The sequence below is a fragment of the Ambystoma mexicanum genome, chromosome 2p (genome assembly GCF_040938575.1).
Source record: "Ambystoma mexicanum isolate Mex_15411 chromosome 2p, UKY_AmexF1_1, whole genome shotgun sequence".
Lineage (NCBI taxonomy): Eukaryota > Metazoa > Chordata > Amphibia > Caudata > Ambystomatidae > Ambystoma > Ambystoma mexicanum.
Genome location: NC_090923.1, coordinates 1,200,940,126 through 1,200,960,070, shown reverse-complemented (window position 1 = coordinate 1,200,960,070; position 19,945 = coordinate 1,200,940,126). Strand labels below are relative to the sequence as shown.

Below are 19,945 nucleotides of genomic sequence, written 5' to 3'. Positions count from 1 at the left end.
GTGAGGCATTGACAGGAATTTTCTGCAGAAGTTGATGCGTTTAGTGGAGTAGTCTGCAGAGGATGCAATGGGATTCTATTGAGGTAGACTCGTAGGGTTTTTACAAAGCTGGATTCGGGTATGAGGTTCCCATCGCTGGAGAAGGTGAATGCTGGGTCAAGGTGTTTGAGTCGGTGCAGGTAATTTACAATGAGGCGCTCACATCATTCAGGCATATGTGGTGGGTGGCCATCCAGGCCTGAATGATGCTGTGGATCATTGATATTGTCCGAGATTAGACAGTGGTTACAAGTAAGGAGTACTTGCATGTCATCGGTAGGGGTGTCACGGTATTAGTTTTATGATGGTACAATAACCTTATTGCCAAATGACGGTATATCAACTCCATGTTGCAAGGGCAAGTTTACCTGGAAGGACAAGCACAAACGGTGTAACCGTTGCTTGCCCCTCGATCACAAAGAGGACGGCTGTGTGGCCTGTAAATGATTTAAACCCAAAACTTTAAAGGACCGCAGGGTCAAAAGCTGGGCAGCCTATGCGATGTCTAGGTCTGACTCCTCGCCAGCTGCCGCTGAATGTGACGAGGACAGTGATTACACAGCCTCCGCAACGGAGGTTGTGGACCTCTCGAAGGAGCGCTCCCGCTACTCGTCTGTCCCCGACAAGCCCGGCTCACGCCCCGCTTATGGGGATGAACACCCTGGCGACAAGGATGCACACAGAAAAACACCCCACGGCACGCATTCGACGAAGGCAGCCATAGCGTCAACGGAGGCGTCGGGTCCACCGGCGTCTTCTGCCGACCGTAAGGGTCGCAAGCCCTCCCCGCCACCACTTCTGCGACCCGCGACTGGGCTTTCTGTAAATAAGGGCGCTAACTCCAAATCCTCAGGCGACGCGCCTCGCAAGAGTGCGTACGTTGCCAGTAAAGACTCGCCACTGCCTAGCGATCCCTCGACGGAGAAGCTGATCGCTGAAAGCCTTGCGCATATAGCTTCTAAAGACGGCCAGAGACGGACGACACGTCAAACCGCTCACAAGGCCAAAAACGCTGAGGACGCTGGAGGGTAGGCTGGGACAGCTCCCACCGTCGACGGAAGACCCTAGCCAGCGAGAGGGTTTCTCAGAAGGCGAAGGGACTCTATCTTCGACGCTATGGGACAGAACTAAGCAACTACAGGGAGAGGGAACTCCCTTTTCACTCCCAGACCGCTCTGGACTGCAGAGAGGTTCTAGTCATGTATGGACAAGCTAGACAGGTTCATGGCCATCCCAGAAAATAGTACACCCAAGAGGCCAAGGTACTCCAGGAGGGGCCATGGTCTAAATACCCGAAGCTCTTTCACCTCCTACAGGAAGACATGAACTCTTACGACCTCACTGAAGAGGACTCCCTCTTCCAGGAAGAGGATGAGTTTGTGAATAAGGAAGACCAACAAGAGGGAGATGGTTTTCATGATGACACTAACATAGGTGAGGAGGGCTACGAGGAGGACCCAGGTGAAGGTGGCTTACAGCCCTGGCAGTCGCCATCAGGGTCTACAGACCCCGACATTAGACATTTCTTCTCCGCTGACCACACCGGTCAGGAACCCATCTCCAGTAGACGATCAGCCCACCTTCAATGCGCTACTGAGGAAGGCAGCGGCGCATTTTGAAGTTGAAACTGGGGAGGTCACCCCAGATACTGATTTCGTCGAAAGGATTATTAAAGGAAAAACCTCCCACTGGTCAAACTATTCCTATCCTTGCCTGAGTTAAGAGACAACTCACCCCATTGCTGTCCACCCCTGCGCTGGTAAGAGGGGTCAATCCAAGAATCGATAAATTATTCTCACCCTCTCAGTCAGACCCATTATATATCAGGGGTCACTCAGTCCCTGACTCCTTAGTGGTGACTAACACAAGGAAGAGGGCTGGGGTTCCACTGTCGACCAGTGAGGCACCCCCAGATAAAGAAGGGGGAAAAAGCTTTATGCCTTGGGCAAAAGAATTTCCGCCTCGGCAGCGTTCTCAATTAGGATTGCCAATAATAATACATTGTTGGCAAGCTGTGCTGATGCTGAATAGGGAAAGCTTAAGCAGGACATCGAAGAAGCCCCTGAACCTGTAAGAACTTGCTTATTGGCTACAGTTGCAGAAGGAGCTCTGGTCGACCAGAGCATCATTAAGAAACTGCTGGACGTTCTTTGGTGTAGGGAATTCTGCCGAAGCGTCACGTCTGGCTTCGCAATTCAGGTTTCAAGGCAAACGCAGGCGTCACTCATTAAGCCAATAGAAGAGTCAAATCTCTTTGGAAGGGCAGTGGACGATGCACTGGAAAATGCGAAGAAAGAATTCGACATCATAAAGACCTTGGACCAAATCTCAAAGCCTCCACAGGCGGGGATTTGGGAACAAGCGCTTTTTTCGTGGCCAACGCCAACAGCAGCAACAGCATTACACTGCGGGCAACTGGCCCTCTAATCAGGGTACCAGTAACCGGTATAACCAAAGAGGACAACGCCGTGGCAAGGGCTGAGGCCGGGGCTCCAGCCCCAGAGGCACCCCAGCAAGTAACACCAAATGACCCGAAGGTTCTGGTCCCCTACCATGCGCCTCCGGTTGGGGGGCCGGATAAAATCGTTCCTTTCAGCATGGGAGGGAATAACATCAGACCGGTGGATATTGTCAACCGTAGCCCACAGGTACTATCTGTCCCCCACCTACAGACCTCCAAGGGGACGACACCTGTCACCAGAACACCTAGTCATCCTCCTGCAAGAAGTAGAACAGCTGCTACAGAAAGGAGCAATAGAGGTTGTGCCCCTATCTCAGGTAATGGAGGGTATTTATTCAGTGTACTTCCTTGTACCCAAAAAGGACCTAACCATGCGCCCTGTACTAGATCTGCGCCCAGCAAACATTTATAAAACCACAAATTTCGTATGGTAACATTACAGGAGGTAATTACCCTGCTATCTCGGGGACTACATGACAGCACTAGACATGAAAGATGCATACTTTCATATTTTGATGTTGCCAGCGCACAAAATACCTCGGGTTCATGATTCGGCATAGCGTCTGCACCGAGGGTATTCACGAAGGTACCGGCAGTGGTAGCGGCCCACCTGCGCAGGTTGTCCATACCGGTATACCCTTACCTCGACGATTGGCTCATAACAGGGGAGTCCTGCGAGAGATGCTTCTCAAACACCCAGAAGACAGTAGACCTTTTGTTCCAACTGGGCTTCTCCATCAACGAGAAGTCCAGCTTAGACCCCAGCCAAATCAAACAATTTGTAGGGGCTCTAATTCGAACAAAGGACGGCCTCGTCTTCCCCTCGAACGAAAGGGTCCAAAATATGCTGTTTCAGATCCCTCAATATGTGGCCGGTCGAGAAGTGACGGTACGCAAAGCAATGCGCTTGCTAGGAATGATGGCTTCATGTATTTATTTGGTACCTCACGCGTGCCTGCGCCCAATGCAAGAGTGGCTCAACAGCCAGTGGTGTCAGGCCAGCGGACAATGGGACGATCTAGTGGTGGTCTCGCAGGCCTTGGTTCTCTCACTACGGTGGTGGTCGAAGGAAAACCTGGTAATAGGGAAACCATTTGCCACCCCCGCAGTGGAAGCCACGCTAACCAGACGCATCCCTCACAGGATGGGGGGCTCACCGATCCCATCAGACTGCTCACGGAGTCTGGACTCCCGAGCGTAGCTTTGAAGCACAAACTTATTAGAGCTACTTGCGGTGTTCAAGGCACTAAAAGCCTTCCATACACACGTACAAGGGAAGACAGTGATGGTCCTCACGGACAGCACCACAGCCATGTACTACCTCAACAAGCAAGGGGGCACTCCCTCTCCAGGACTGTCCAAGCTGTCCCAGAACATCTGGAAGTGGGCTCTCAGACACATGTTCCTATTGTCACATGTACCAGGGGAACTCCATCTGCTAGCAGACACTTCCCTCAGAGTATGAATGGCGGTTACACGAAGACGTCGTCTTCGATGTCTTCACACAATGGGGCTTCCCAGAAATAGACCTGTTCGCAACTCTGGAGAACTCACAATGCCTAGATTACGCCTCCAGATACCCACAGAACCGCTCCAAGGGGAACGGTCTCTGGATACCATGGTCAGGGAAATTTGTTTACGCTTTTCCCCCCCCGACTCCTCTGCTGAACAAGATGGTGCACAAGATGCACCAGGAACCAGTCACCATGATACTGATAGCCCCGACCATGGTTTGTGCACATGATGGAGATGTCCCTGTCCCCACCAGTGAAACTGCCCTGACCGTACAACTTGCTGTCACAGGACAAGGGCAAGACACTACACCCATGCCCACAGAACATGAACTTAGCAGCCTGGCTCCTGAGGCCATAAAATTTGGCCATTTACAACTCCCTCAGATGCATGGACATTCTCAAAGAAGCTAGAAAACCCAACACTCGCCACTGCTATTCTAGCAAGTGGAAGAGATTTGTCATCTGGTGTAGAGGTAAGAGCATCAACCCAGTCCACTGCTCTCCCACACAAATTGTCCTTTACCTGACCCATTTACTGGACTCGGGTCTAGTGTTCAATTCTATTAAAGTCCATCTAGCGGCACTTTCTGCATACACCACCTCTCAACTTAAGGTGTCATGGTGGAAAGTCCTAGTTATCAAAGCCTTCATGGAGGAGGTAAAGAGAATACACCCTCCGATAGCAAACCCAGCTCCCGGCTGGGACCTTAATGTGGTACTTACCAGGCTCATGGGCCCACCCTTTGAACCCATGCACAAGGCAACTCTTAAGGACCTCACCCTTAAGATTGCTTTCCTAATAGCTATCACCTCCATTAGGAGAGTAAGTGAACTACAGGCTTTCTAGACCCCTTCGTAACAGTTCACAAAGATAAGCTGGTTCTACGCACACACCCAGGGTTTGCACCGAAATTCATATCGAAATTCCATGTCAACCAGTCAATAGAACTACCAATTTTCTTTCAAAACCCTTCCAATTTGGGAGAAAAAAGCCTGCATAAACTCGATGTGCACAGAGCTGTCTTCTTTTTATATGGAAAGAACTAGGCCACTGAAAGACTATATCAGTTCTTTGTCTCGGTGGCAGCAGGAAGAGAAGGAGATGCATTGAACAATCCATCTAGATATAGTGGACTTTGAGACTGCATCACTCTCTGTTAGACTCTTGCTAAGAGAGAACTACCCTTCAAGCCAAGAGCACACTCTACTCGAGGCACTGGGGCATCCATAGCATTCATTGCAAACGTTCCCCTTGAGTCCATTTGCAAAGCGGCAACCTGGAGTTCTGTACACACCTTTACAAAACACTGTCTAGATGCTCACTCTAGATCCGATTCCCAGGTGGGACAAGCGGTATTAAGACCTCTTTTTGCTACTGTTCCTTCTCACAACCCACCTCCAACTCCGGTTACTGCTCGCTAGTCTATGCACAGCATGTGATTCTAAGCAGATTAACAAACCTCAGAAGACAATGCATTACTTACCGTAAAAGCATTTCTGATGGGTGTATCTGCTTAGATTCACATGCGCCCACCCTTCCTTCCCGCTCGGATGGAAGGAACATAGAATCTTCTACATCTCTCTCTCTTCTGTACTCGCGTATAGAAGGCTCCCTCAGGGCAGAAAAAATAGAGGGACCTCGACGCGTGAGGGGTTGTGGGTACACTGCACGTCACTATAGGGATAGTGTCAGTGGTCGAAGTGTACGAAAAGAAGTAGTGGAACTATGTTCCCTGCTGGCCTGCACCCAGTGCCCACAAACCCCTTCACCACGCCCAATACAAACGCCCAATACAAACCCCCACATACATGCACCTGCTGTTTAAGGGAACGTTCAGTGCAGTGCACTGAAGTGCACGTTTCAACTTCTAACACTTTTATTTTAAAACGAAACCATTCCGGAAACCATTCCGGAACGGTTTATTTTTAAATAAAAGCATAGGAACGGTAAAAGTTAATTTAAAAAAGTAGAGGAGCACAGCTCCCTCCCGCTCACTCCGACCACTGGATAGTGTTACAGACGCGCCTTGTCGACGTCCCCTTTTCGACTAGGAAAAACAAAATGCAATACACCGCAGTGACCACTGGATGTCGGACTATGCACAGTATGTGAATCTATGCAGATACAACCATCAAATGCTTTTACGGTAAGTAATGCATTCTTATTTGCTGCCAAAATAAGGGATAAGGGTTTAAAACGTGCTCATATTCTTTCTCCTGTACCACTAATATTTTTGTCTATGCTAAGATTAATTAAGCAATTTCACATCTTGGTTGTATTCCAATAGATACTTGCACTAATGATTGTATATCGACCACCGCTAAGCCTGCCCCGCCTTGATCTACCAATCTTGGCGCACATGGTGTTTCTCATTGCTATTAAGAGACTTACATTTTCAATATAGGTGGCCTGAATCTCCTGCAATTGATGCTGCAACTTAGCCAGTGTGGTCTAGGTCTGCATTTTTGCATGGATCTCAATCCTTGAGCTGTAGGTGTCCATTGCCTGCTGGAGTCATTTTCAAATCTAGAAGCATGATCAAATCTAATATTTAAATGTCACTTCCTTACCAGGTTGTCCGTTCCACTGACCAAGACCGAGTTACCATCATTGGTGCTGGAGTCACCTTGCATGAGGCCCTGAAGGCTGCGGATGAGCTTGCTAAGCAAGGTATGTGTTCAGATAAGGGGTGTTAAGGAGCAGTGGGGGTGGGGAATTCATTGACGGGAACAGGCTACCCTGTGCAGCTTGTAATGCACTCCTGGGCTGGCTTCCTGTTCAAATTGTGGATCTTTCAACTTTTTTTTTTTTTTTTTTTTTTCTTCATACCAGATGTTCAATAAAAGCAAAATGTTGCTGTTGAGTCAGTACTGTTTTGCTTGACCCTTAAGGTGTGTGCGCACGTCCCCATAGCATCAGTGGGTGAAGATGGGTGTAGGCAGCTTGTTTCTGTATGGAGGCTGGCTAGAAAGGACTTGAATGTTTAGTTGTTGTACTTGTGGGATACAAGATGGTGTTGCACCGGAATTTATGTAGCTCTGAATGTAATGGTGCTACAATCTCTTGCTGCCACAAACTGCATTCTGGGGGTGGGGTGCTGGTCACATGGATTGGTCTTATTTTCATGGAGAATCCATGATCCATGTACTGATGCACATGGATGCTGTGGGGGTGGGGGGGGGTTCAGTGCTCCCCACCTGCAAACCAAGACTTTGACACTCATGGGCTGATCTTGGACTGAAGGATGTAGATTTAATTCTATGTATGTTTTGTATCAATTGGAATACGGTTTTAAGCCTCTGCTAGAGGACTATATACTTGCTGTAGTATTTCTACTTACCATGTTTTGTGTGTAGCTCTTTGGGCTGCAAAGCTTCAACTTTTATTGCAAGCGGAGGGAATAGGTAAGGTCAAAAGTGGAGGGGGTGGGGGTAATGCGGGCTGCAAAATGAGCAGCTCAGGGCTAGGTTAAGGATGGAGGGGGGGTTTAGGGTGTAGGGGTTGTAGTTACAAAAGGAACTGGGTCTGGTGTGGGTTGAATTAAAAAAAAAAGTGGGTGTTGAGTTGTGGCTCAAAACTGTTGGGTGTACTGCTTAGGGGGGATCTGGTGGCCAATTTGTCTACCTCCTGCAGGATTTTGGTGCTGGAACCTGATAACTAGTGGTGACGGGCATCCATGTTGGATGCCATCGACCTCACGACGGCTCCTAGGCCTGATGCGACTCACACTATGGGGATAACACTCAGATATGGGCATGCAAGATCGAAGCCACACCCCAACCCCGGTTTTGACGGTAACGTCGACAGGCGAGGACCTCCGACAATTTCAACGGGATCCTCTGATCTTCAGGATCAACTGCCTTCCCCGCATCCACAGCAGCGTCTTGCGACTGGGCCTTCTAAATCTAGGGTGCTACCTCCAACGCATCTGGCTGTCGAAGCGCGTTTAGCTGATGCCCCCGAAGGCCCCGGTAGGAGGAAAATCTACTGCTAGGCGTCCTAGTCAACTGACACATGACCCCCCCCCCCCCATATGTCGCTGACGTCTACGAAAGCATCGCCAGGATTGCTTGGCTGAAGAAGTCTGAAGAGAACGAAGCGCAAGGAGCGGGTTGCAGACACGCCGAAGACGCGTCACAGCACCCCCGATGCTCGCGCTGACTATGTAGAGTCCTGTGTCTTTTTGTATAGCTCTATCGGAGACAAATTTCGGCACCATAGGGAGGAAAATGAAAATTTCCCACCCTTCTGGTTCTTCTAGCTGGACCAGAGAAAGATTTGAAGGGTGTAGGACAGAATGGAGAAGTCACTATCAGAGCAACCTACGCCCAAGAGACCTCGGGAGGACCCTCCCTCTGTGCCTGCTTCTAATCTTCTAAGAAATGTAGGACCTTCTCAGGAGGATTACACTTCCATCCACCCTGAAGCCGAGATCCAGATGGATATGTATTGGGACATTTATGATGAGGAGGATTCCAACTTCCTACAGAACTACACTGTGGATGAACAGGCGGATCCCACGGGAGACTGGGAAGACAGTCACCAGGTTGAGGCGGAACCATGGGTGCTTCCTACTTACGACCAGGACCCTGATGGCCTATGTTTGGATTCACCTCCCTCCACTCTGGCCCGCCAGGCTTTCCCAGTGGACAATCGGATTAAAGGCGGCTGAATAATTTCAAATTGCCACCAGGAGGCTTTGCCTGAACAGGACTTTGTGGAGGATATCAAAATCCCCCTCCAGCCAAGCCATACCAATTCTTAAATTTCGTATGGTAACTCTGCAGGAAGTAATCCCACTGTTGAAACGGGGGATTACATGGTGACACTGGCATGAAAGATGCATACTTTCATATTTCAATGTTGCCAGCGCACAGAAAAATATCGAAGGTTCATGATAAAGGAACGGCACTATCAATTCAAAGTACTCCCCTTGGGCATTGCTTCGGCGCCAAGGGTGTTTACAATGCTGCTGGCAGTAGCCGCAGCTCACCTGCAGACTATCTGTCCCGGTTTAACCTTTCCACGACGACTAGCTCATAACAGGGGACTCTTTTGAAACCTGCCTATTGAACACTCGGAAGACAATAGACCTTGGTCCGGGATTCTCCAACGAGAAGAAATCCAGCTTGGACCCCAGTCAAATCAGTTTCTGGGGCTCTAATTCGGACCAAAGACTGCCTCGCCTTCACCTCAGAGAGGGTTCAGAAAATGCTGTTTCAGATCCCTCAATATGTAGCCAGTCGGGAAGTGACGGTACACAAGGCCATGCAACTCCTAGGAATGATGGCATCATGCAATTCTTTAGTTCCTCACGCGTGGCTGCATCCCATGCAAGAGTGGCTCAACAGCCAGTGGTGTCAGGCCAGCGGGCAATGGGAAGATCTGGTAGTTGTCTCGCCAGCCCTCATTCTCTCTTTGCGGTGGTCAAGGTAAAACCTCCTGGAGGGGGAAGACCTTCACCACTCCTGCAGTAGAAGCTATTCTCATGACAGGCGCATCGCTCGCGCTCATATGCTACAGCAGACAGCGCATTGTGTATTACCCACAAGTAGCGTCCAACCACATAGACCTATTGGCGCTATTAACCGCATTCAAAGCACTGAAGGCCTTTCAGACTCAGCTACAGGGGAAGACAGTTCTGATCTGGACAGACAGCACCACAGCCATGTATTACCTAAACCAGGGAGCACTCTCCAGGGGTATCCAAGCTGTCCCAGAACATTTGGATGTGGGCCCCCAAACACCAGATGTTCCTGCTGTTTCCAACACATTCCAGGTGAACCCCCCCCCCCCCCCCACACACTACCCATGGAGTACGAAAGGCGTCTACACGAAGACCTTGTCTCCAACGTCTTTGCAGAATGGGGCTTTCCAGAGATCGACTTATTCGCCACTCAATGCCAAGACTATGCCTACAGGTACCCCAGAACCGCTCCAAGGGCAGCGGGCTCTGGATAACATGGTCAGGGAAATTTGTTTGCGCTTTTGCCCCTGCCTCCCCTACTCATCAAGATTGCGCCAGGAACCAGTCACCATGATATTGGTGGCCCCGCCAACCCTGGTTCTCTAATCTGATGTCTCCCCCTCCTGCGAAGTTGCCCTGCCTGTTCAACATGTCTCAGGACAGAGGAGAAACACGGCACCAATGCCCACAAACTCTGAACTTCGTGGCCTTGCTCCTGAGGTCATAGTTCGGACACCTTCAACTCCCTCAGAGATGCATGGACTTACTTGGGGAAGCTAGGAAACACCCGGTATTGCTATTCCAGCAAGTGGAAACGCTTTGTCATCTGGTGCAATACCAAGGGCATCAACCTGACTGCTCGCTTACTCGCATTGTACCTGGCCCACTTGTTAGATTCAGGACTGTGTTTAATTCCGTAAAGGTTCACCTAGCTGCTCTCTCAGCCTACACAGTAACAACTGAAGGTGTTATGGTGGAAGATACTGTCATTAAGGCTTTTATGGAAGGGGTTAAGAGGATTCATCCCCCCCAATCCCCCCTGTTTCTAACCCAGCTCCCGTATGGGATCTAAATGTGTTATTGACCAGACTCATGGGGTCTCCCTTTGAACCAATGCATAAAGCAAGTCTAAATAAAACGGCCTTTCTAGTGGCTATCACTTCTATTAGAATTGGTGAACTACAGGCCCTTTCAGGTCTAGACCCTTTTGTTACACCAAGGATAATGTGGCTCTGCGCACTCATACCCGTTTTGCGCCAAAATTCATTTCGAAGTTCAATGTGAATCAATCAAACTACCCAATTTCTTCCAGAATCCCACTGGCATGGCCGAAAGAAGCCTACACACACTAGATGTGTCATGTTTTACCTGGAAAGAACGAAAACACTGAGAAAGACACAGTTTTTCGTTTCAGTAGCAGCTGGTAGAGAAGGGAGCCTGTCTCTAAATCGGCTATCTCAAGGTGGATTGTCAAATGCATCACTGTTATACTCTTGCTAACTGCCCTTCAAGCCTAGAGCACACTACTCTGGGCACTGGGGCTTCCATAGCATTCATTGCCAATGTTTCCCTAGAGTCCATTTGCAAAGCGGCAACCCGGAGTGCTGTACACATCTTTACAAAACACGACTGCCTAGACACTCATTCTAGATCTGATTCTCAGGTGGGACAAGCAGTATTAAGACATCTTTTCACTACTGTTCCTTCTCATAACCCGCCTGGGTACTGCTCGCTAGTCTATGCACAGCATGTGATTCTAAGCAGATTAACAAGGATCAGAAGACCTGCATTACTCACCGTAATAGCGTTTCTAATGATTTGCTTAGATTCACATGTGCCCACCCTTCCTTCCCCGCTCTGGTGGAACGAACATGGACGTCTTACTACTTTCTCTTTGTGTACTCAAAATTGCCTTCAGGGCTGAAAAAATACAATCGGAGGGAACTCGTTGCATGAGGGATTCTGGGTACACTACACATCACTATAGGGATAGTGTTACAGACACCTATGCCAACGCCCCCGAAAGACGAGATGCAATACTCTGCGGCTACCACTGGATGTCGGACCATATGCACAGCATGTGAATCTAAGCAGATGCAATCATCAGAAATGCTATTACGGTGAGCATGTCATTTACTGCTGGTGGTATCATCTGAAGGTTCATTTTCTTCTTGGAGTTTAAAGACTTTGGCAAGGGTTGAAAAAACCTTTTGCTGGGTTACTGTTGGCTTCGAGGAAATTGTCGACAGCGACTTTGGAGTCGATTTTTGAAGTCAACGTCGCCACTGGCGTTAACCGCTCCGACACAGATGCTGTCGCTTTTTTTTTCCAAAGGAACCCTCAATGGACTGGATTCCTGATTTGTTGAAGCCCTCAATGAATTCTCATCAGATTAAGATCTTTCTCAATGCTCTTCCAGTTTATGGCTCATTCTCGCAGATTAAGCATTTCTTTAAGAAACTCATCCCACTTTGCTGGGCAGTCCGAGTTGGACATTTTGATAACTCAACCGAGCAGTCACTAAAATGGGACCTATGAGGTGGTTTCTTGGCCTTCTTCGAAGAATGGTGCAATCGACTTCTCAATCGAGATCTCTTCCATTGAGAAGCTCGCGACTCATTGGCCTTTCTTTTGGAGCTCTTCGAAAGGCAACCTCCCCACCACCAATTTTACCTTTATGCTCACTCTGGATTTCCTGTCATCACATGACAGGAGTTAGTCAGAGGTAAGGTGACAAGTACCAAGACAGGTGGCAAGTACCAAGACACCACAGATGTATGAAATGGTCCGTGGTCAACGGCTTCGATACGTTCTTGGCACTTCTTGAAGCCTGTCTTGGGCGTTGATGGAGCGGACTGGGAAAACATTTTCGTTGATTGAAAATAGCTGACTCGCTGAACTGAAGCGTGTCGTAATTCTCCAAAGCCTTGGCTCGGAAAAGTGGAAATGATGACGACAGGTGCTGCATGCACTATTTATACTGATGGAACAGAAGCCCTTGAATGAAATCTGCGCACAGCACCCCCTGTCAAAGCAGCTGGAAGGATGATTATAAGATGAGAAATACGTGGACGCACACAATCCATTCGAAGACATTGATTCTAGTCTGCGACACAGCTTGTAAGCCAATTCCAGAATAAGCTTGGTAGGAAGGGGAAAAAAAGTAGATAACTTTCAGTACTCTGGAACCTCCTCCACTCTATACAGAGGATTTTGGGGCATTGGTGAATTTGTTCTAATAGTCATTGGAAAATGTAGGTCTTGACCGCTCAGTGTTGGATGGGAAAGACTAATTTCTCGCAGAAATTCCACATGCAGGTCCTTTTTTTATTAGCTTGGAAGTTGGTGAAGGAGTGGTCGGCATGATTCACATGCTTTTACTGCACATGCCATTTAACAAGTATAGTTCCTTATCTGGGCCAGTGGCAAAAATGTATTTTATTAAATCGTGATAAAGTGGTCTTGCATCAGTTAAATGAATCATACTTTGCAGATTTCTAAAGGGACTTGACAGACGTGCATTTTGAACATGATAGCGGATTTGCTTGACGTGATAAGGCCATTGCATTTAGTGACCTTGATGCACTATATTGATGACAACACTGAAAAGAATGTCTTTCACTTCGGTTCCTGTTGCACGTGTTTAGTTCTAATTGTAAGCTTAAGCATGTTTGCCCTCAACCGACGTGTGACCATGCAACTGTAAAATCCTCCTACTGAAATTGGAGGATGGATATGCTTTTAAGAAGACTTGGATGCATTTCATGTAGAAAATCTTAGCATCGTTTGGCTGCTCAATGGCATTTTTTCAGTCTGATGGGGTTGGTCCTAGTTCTCAATTAACCCAATGGTTACGAATAAAGTATAGGGCGACTGCTAATGTTGAGATTGCTGCATTGCTATAGTTTACAGCTGTGCTTCCATGTTGGCATATAATCAATCATGTGGTAGGTTTGCCTTCATACTTTACACAATATTCAGTATGTGCAGCATTCGCTTAGGTCTTTATCGGACACTAACCTAGTATCGCGTGGTCTTACTACAACACCTTGGAGCTTTTATACAACTGGACTGTTGGAAGGTTGGATTGGCAGAAAGGCCAAACAGGTGTCTGCATAATGTGACTACTTTGAATGGTGTTTCTATCCAAAGTGACTTAAGAGCCGACACATGTGCAGAATTGCATGGCTGTGAGTTGAGGATCCTCGAAGTGGAACATGCTTGCAATTTCTGGCCCGTACATGGCGTGTTATTGTAGGATATACATAAAGGGGGGCAGGGTTCAGGTTAAGTGAGCTGTATTTTGTTTAAATTGGACACTTGGAGACTGCATTGTAATAACTATCTTGTAAGGCCCCAGTCTGTTAACCACACTCGGCCCTGTCCGCCTTCATTCTACACTAATCTAGGGTCTAAAGCGGGTGCTTGGGCCATTGCTGAAGGGACCTGCTCCTCTTCCAAGCTGTCATGGGAGGACAAAAGTCATTGGGAGCTGCTGGGCAGCATCAGGATACCAATGTTTATTTTCAGCAGCTCCTTTTCTTATATACATTTATTTGACCAATCACATAGAACCGCTTCCTGTTGGGGGGGTGGGGGGGGGTCTAAGGATTTCCCCCCAAAGCGAACTAAGCCAGGCTCTCTAATTTTGGTAACTGTTGCAGCAGTCCGGGCTTCACTCAAGGGGGTAGATAAGAAGGCTGATGGATAGTTAATGCTGGGCTCCCAATGTACACAATGAGTACACCACACAGCTGATTAATGATGCGCATAAAATACATATACATTGTATTTGTTTCCAGTTTAAACTTTAACACGTACAAAAACCTTCAATGTACAATTCATTTCTAGTATTGAATCAAATATGCTACTCTATTAATATGTACGTTAATATTTTTCCATAAAAATCCTCCTTTGATCAAGTTAACTATTTTGTAGGATAAATAATCTGCAGCAATTAATCCGGTCATATGAATAGCAAATTAAACTTTTACCAAAGCTATTATGGGTGACTTATGGTGCCCCCACAACCCATGCCAGAACCACAATCCAAATCCTCAATTTGTTATGAAACACTTGAATGTCAATTTAATTTCTCATGTTCAATTAAAATATTACTTTTAAAATTTGCACCATGACATGAAATTAGTACAAAGGTGTGGTTTAATGTCTTTTCCAGAAGAGACTTTTAAATTTTCAAGAGGCTACCAGTAATACAACATGGCGGGAATCACTTTCCATGTTTGCGACATATTAAAAAATGTCCTACTTTGAGTGTAGAGGGGTGCTCATTTTAGTCTGGCAATTTGAAAACCGCTGCGTTCCCTTATTACTAGTTCTAAAACCAAGTTATTTTCAATGCATCTATCTCTATGCATTTTTTCATTCTTGTACCAGTGACGAATCATTGAGGCTCGTCAATTTATTTAGTGAATTCGTGGCATGTTGTAGTCAAAGTATTATCGAAAAAAGGACTTTATCGTCTGCAAACAAGTGCTGGGACTCTAAAGCCTCTAATTTGGGTTGGACGGCATGACAGTCAAGTGCTCTATCGAATCGGACCAGTACAAGCTGAATAAGCAGAGTGCACTGACACAACCCTTCTTAAGCCACATACTTCACTGGTGCTTCCAGTTTCCCAAGCTCCACCAAGAACTTTAGCCGCCTGAAATTCCCCTCTATACTGCCACAAATGGTGTGGTGCCACCATGTAATTCCTGTTTATTTGCTAACTGGATAATCGAACCGTTGAGTAGTGTTACATCAAATAAGTACTGAGTTTTAAAACTGTTACCTTCACAGGCCTTACTGTAATGCTAAGTGGTTGGGAGAAATGGTGATCACTAGAGTCAAATGGAATGCATGGAGTCATTCCACATTGGGGGCAGGTGTGGCGTGGGACTTCAACCGCTAGAGTGTAAAATGATACTGGTCTACTCAATAGAATGCTTAGGGGGACAGGGGAGACTCCTTCAAAACATGACCAAGTAGGCCAACCAAAATGCAGGATACCCTTCAGACCGACTGGCCACTCTACATCCCACCCCATGGGAACACTAGTCACAAATTAACCATGGGCAGGCTTGCATTTCACTTGGAATACTGAGCTATAAAAGGATAATGGTGAATATGAAAAGTCGGAGTAATGCATATTCGAGTTGATTTGAACGCTGGACCAACAGCCCAAAACTAAGAACCAAGAGTGACCCAGATGCAACGACTGCACCCAGGAGGCATGGGTATCCAAAGAAACTGACCAAGTGAGTCTGGGGCGGTTCAGAGGGGTCTGCCAGCAGAAACGATCACATGATGCAGGGGCAGATGGCGGAAGTTAGCCAGGATAGCACAGGTGAACTGTTGCAGGGATAGTGATGTTCCGTAATCTGTCTGAACCGCAGCAGGTCCTTCCCCCAAGGTGCATTACTACAGTGGTAATTTGGAGAAGAGTGGGGTTGGGGGGGGCGGCGGCTGACCAGAAACTGTTCCTTCTTCCTTCATCATACATCAGCCCATCAAATGACGGACATGGGGGAGGACTAGTCGCCAGACAGTACGACCTTCCCCCAGCAGCTTCTTGGCCAAATCTTCCAGCTAGTTAAAAAAAAAACAGCGTAAGTGAGGGAAAGGTATTCACTCATGACTGGCTCAAGGCAGCCCTCTTAACCCCAAGGGTTACCCCTGACAAAGCTGTTGCGGCCAACCAAGCAGGTTTGAACCCAAAAAAAACACAACCCACACAGCTTTTGCATTAGCATGTCTAGCACTAGGGTACAGTCTAAACCGCTCCTTAATGCGCTCGGGTCTAGGGACGCACACCAGCCATGCCTCGTTTCCCAAGACAAAGGGAAAGCCCAGAAACAATGTGTGGCAAGCATGACCACCACAATGCATTGGTAGCTATTAGGATTTCCTACCCCACTCAACCAATGACTCGAGCCTACTCGACACACTGCTCTAGCATGGACGGCACAAGGGTTGCAGGAGGACCTATTGAGTCCCTAGACTGCAAGAATGAGGTCAACAAGCCAGGAAAGCCAAAAAGAATACTCTCTGTTCCATACAAATGGCCATTTGAATCCCAAAAAGGGCTTCTGCCCTTGAACTTGATAAGCAGTGTTTGCTGTGGATGGTGCAACGTTAACATCCTGCTTAACGGCATATTGTGGTATAACATTTGTCAGGCTTGCAGTCCCTTCATGGGTGCTAAAATGGTTTTGGACCTTTTCGTTTTTCTAGCAGGAGTTGCACAGAGTTGCTTTGCTGTACTAGGCGATGTGTGTACAATGCAATACTAAGACAGTATTGCTGTGGTCCTTGTAAACCAAAACCTAAATATTGGTTAACCTGTGCTCCTGGGAACATTAACGGGGGAAAAACTTCGGCGTATTCGTGATTCATTTCACACTATCAAGACTGTTATATGCAGATGTATTCCTTGGGATCAAATGGTGTCTTTGTCCTTCTGTTAGTTCCCCAAAGGCTATCACCCTGAGCACCAATCTTGTTTCACTGGCACTCATGCCGTTGCCATATTTGATTTTGAAGATGGGGAATTTTGAGTCTCACCAGGTAAGCGTGCCGCCTTAGATTCTAGTGCAGAGGACAGACTGTAAAAGAAACATTGCTTTACTCCCCTGGTGCTGCAAATTGCTGACGTTGCTTGGGCCAACAAGAGTGCTGTCCCACTGTAAAATAAACTTGTGCATGTCAATGGCAGGTGGTGTGGTTTTTTTTTTTTTTTTGGTGCTTCCGGGTCTGCAAAAGATGTGGTTGGGGGGTGGTGGCGCTGCAAACATCGCTGTGCACAGTTGTAAGATGGAGTACTGTTGTGCAATGTAAGTTTTGTGGCGCAGTGCTTAATAGGAGTTCTAAGATAATTATTGAAATTGTTTGGGGTTTAGTGTGGAGAGTATTGAGTTTTGTTAGTGTGGTGTTTAGGGACATTTTGTCTTTGGGTTGTGCAGTAAATCCCATTGTGCAACTTGTGTTGCAGTACTGGAGTTGTGAATGTAGACTATGGTGGGAGGCAGAATGCTTAAGTTGCGGTCACCATGCTTTGACCAATGGATCATAGCACTGAGAGCCAGTTTGGTGAATTTCATTTCTTTATATTCCTACAACCCTTTCTCCAGTTTATTTTTTTTTTTTTGGGGCTTTATGCCGTCGTCGGTTTTTAGCCTGGTCCCTGGAACAATTTTAAAAAATGTGCAATGGCACTGCCCCATGTGCTTAAAACTGTTTTCTGCTGACCCGACACTAGTTCCTGCATATGGCAGGGGCCCACCTACAAATAGGTTTGCCCCACCAAGTCCGTGAAGGTTGCCCCTCTTTGAAGCACTGCACCCCAAGATTTGTGAAGTTGGCCCTCGTACATTTTGTCTTGCTGATAAGCCATTGCTTTATAGTGAACGTTCTTGTTCTTAAAATGGCAGTTTCTGTGTGCTTTGTACAAAGTACTTGATGTTGGCCATCTGCTGAGCATATAGTGTCAATTTAGCCTGATGGTGCAAGTGTGGGTGAGTAATCACTAAACAGAAATGAAGCTGGGAGGGACTGCAATTGCTTCCCATAATGCTTTAGTGCATGCACTCCTTTCCTTGGCCACAATGTATGACACTTTATCAGGTAAATGCTCCAGGTTCACTTTCTGAGGGGCTCGGGGGTCGATGTTGCTTCAAACTGGTGATTCAGTTGGTTTACAGACTCCTGTACTAAATTATTTGCAGGTATTCCTGTACGTGTGCTTGATCCCTTCACCATCAAACCACTGGATGCAACCACTATCCTTTCCAGTGCCAGAGCAACAGGAGGACGCATTATCACAGTAGAAGACCACTACAGAGAGGGTAGGTGCTTGGCCAGATTGAGCGGTATTCAGGTGTTGCTTGTCCTACATGATGTGCTGATTATACAGTTTGCTTGGTGTCAAGGTGTGACAGCTTTGTAACGAAGTATGTTGTCTCGGAATTCCCTGTATCTTGCAGTTGTCTCAATAGTGACTGTCCTCGAGCTAGTCGGTTTCTGTGGTTTGGCCTTTTGTGAAGCAGACGCGTATCCATTTGCTTGGATTCTGCAAAATGCAGACATTACAAGCTCTTGTGAATAATGGACGATTGCTGCTAACATTTTCTATTTTTACACACAACAGGTGGCATTGGCGAGGCTGTAGCAGCAGCAGTTTCTGAAGAACCAGGAATCCTTGTTCAGCACCTTGCTGTGAATCGTGTGCCACGAAGTGGGAAGCCTAATGAACTCTTGGATATGTTTGGCATCAGTGCAAAATGTATAGTGGAAGCTGTGAAATCTACCTTTGCAAACTGAGTTCGGGACCAGTTGCCCTTTTGTTATTCACCTGTGGTAGGACTATGTTTGACCCAGTGCTACAACAGCCCAGTAAGTCTGCTAACACGATTGATCTAAAATTGCAAATGTCCCAAGATTAGAATATTGTAGGCAGCAACTAACTGTTCGGACTTTCTTGGTTATATCACTTCTGAAAGGTATGCTGCTGAGTTCACTTTGTTTCAGAAATAACCTAGCACCTACTGGCCAGAAACATTACTGGGCAGCATACTTTACTTGTGTACTAAGGCCCTGGCCTCTGCTTCAGAGACCCTTTAAGGTAGGCCATAGAGGAGATGATTCAATAACAAACGTATTGCTTGGCTATTGCACATGCTACAATAAAACTGACCTTGGTTCCATGGCGGGCTTCACTCAAAGTGAATGAGCTGAGAGTCGTGCAATTTTGGTTGGGTGCCGGTTGCTTGATCTGCGGCATCTTTCACCAGTGTAGTTGGGAGTGTTGCAGTTACGGTCTGGTTTTCCTGATGTGCCTCGCTTGTGGCTGTCCGTCTGCTTCCATTGTAAAGGTGGGGGCTTGGACTCTGAAACGGGTCTTCATGGCTGCCCCAGTGTGGCTACCCTGAAAAATTAATGCAATTCTGATGTCAACATATTGTATCTTAGCACTTGTGATTTACCTTTTGACTAATGTCCCTCAGTCATAGACAATTACTTTTGTACTAGAAATAATTGTAAATCCCTTTCAAAGCAACCTCATTATTCAGTGACCAATATTTTGAGGACCACACAATGTCTCCTGCACTTAATGACGTAGTAATAAACTTGAAACCATGCTGCTGTACTGTCGTGATTCTTTTATAATTTCAATTGTGATGCATAGAATGGATACACCTGAACCATTGGTTGAGGCCTTCACTACTATGGTTGTTGAATATGGGTGCTTAAAGGGCAGGTTTTTTTTTGGGTTTATTATAAACCTTCCAATCTCATAATTTCTTACAAAAAGGGAGGGGGGCACAGCATAAACAGAAACTCAAATGCAATCAAAACGCATAAATCAGGATTGGAGCATTACATTCCCCCGTCCCCCAACCTCTATGACATCTACTAAGATTTTATTTTGGGGCATAGGGATATGACGGTCCACGGCAAGGGAG

At 47.0% G+C, this 19,945-nt stretch overlaps 1 protein-coding gene across 1 annotated transcript in view; it reads left to right on the top strand.

Annotated features, from left to right (window-relative positions):
* TKTL1 (transketolase like 1) overlaps positions 1-19,621 on the top strand; it is a 55,721-nt gene extending 36,100 nt beyond the window's left edge. The window contains exons 12-14 of the mRNA XM_069645429.1: positions 6,589-6,685; positions 18,209-18,328; positions 18,631-19,621. Coding sequence (XP_069501530.1) covers positions 6,589-6,685; positions 18,209-18,328; positions 18,631-18,803 — 390 coding nt within the window. The 3' untranslated portion in view covers positions 18,804-19,621. The remainder of the gene's footprint in view (positions 1-6,588; positions 6,686-18,208; positions 18,329-18,630) is intronic.
* Positions 19,622-19,945: the final 324 nt, after the last annotated feature.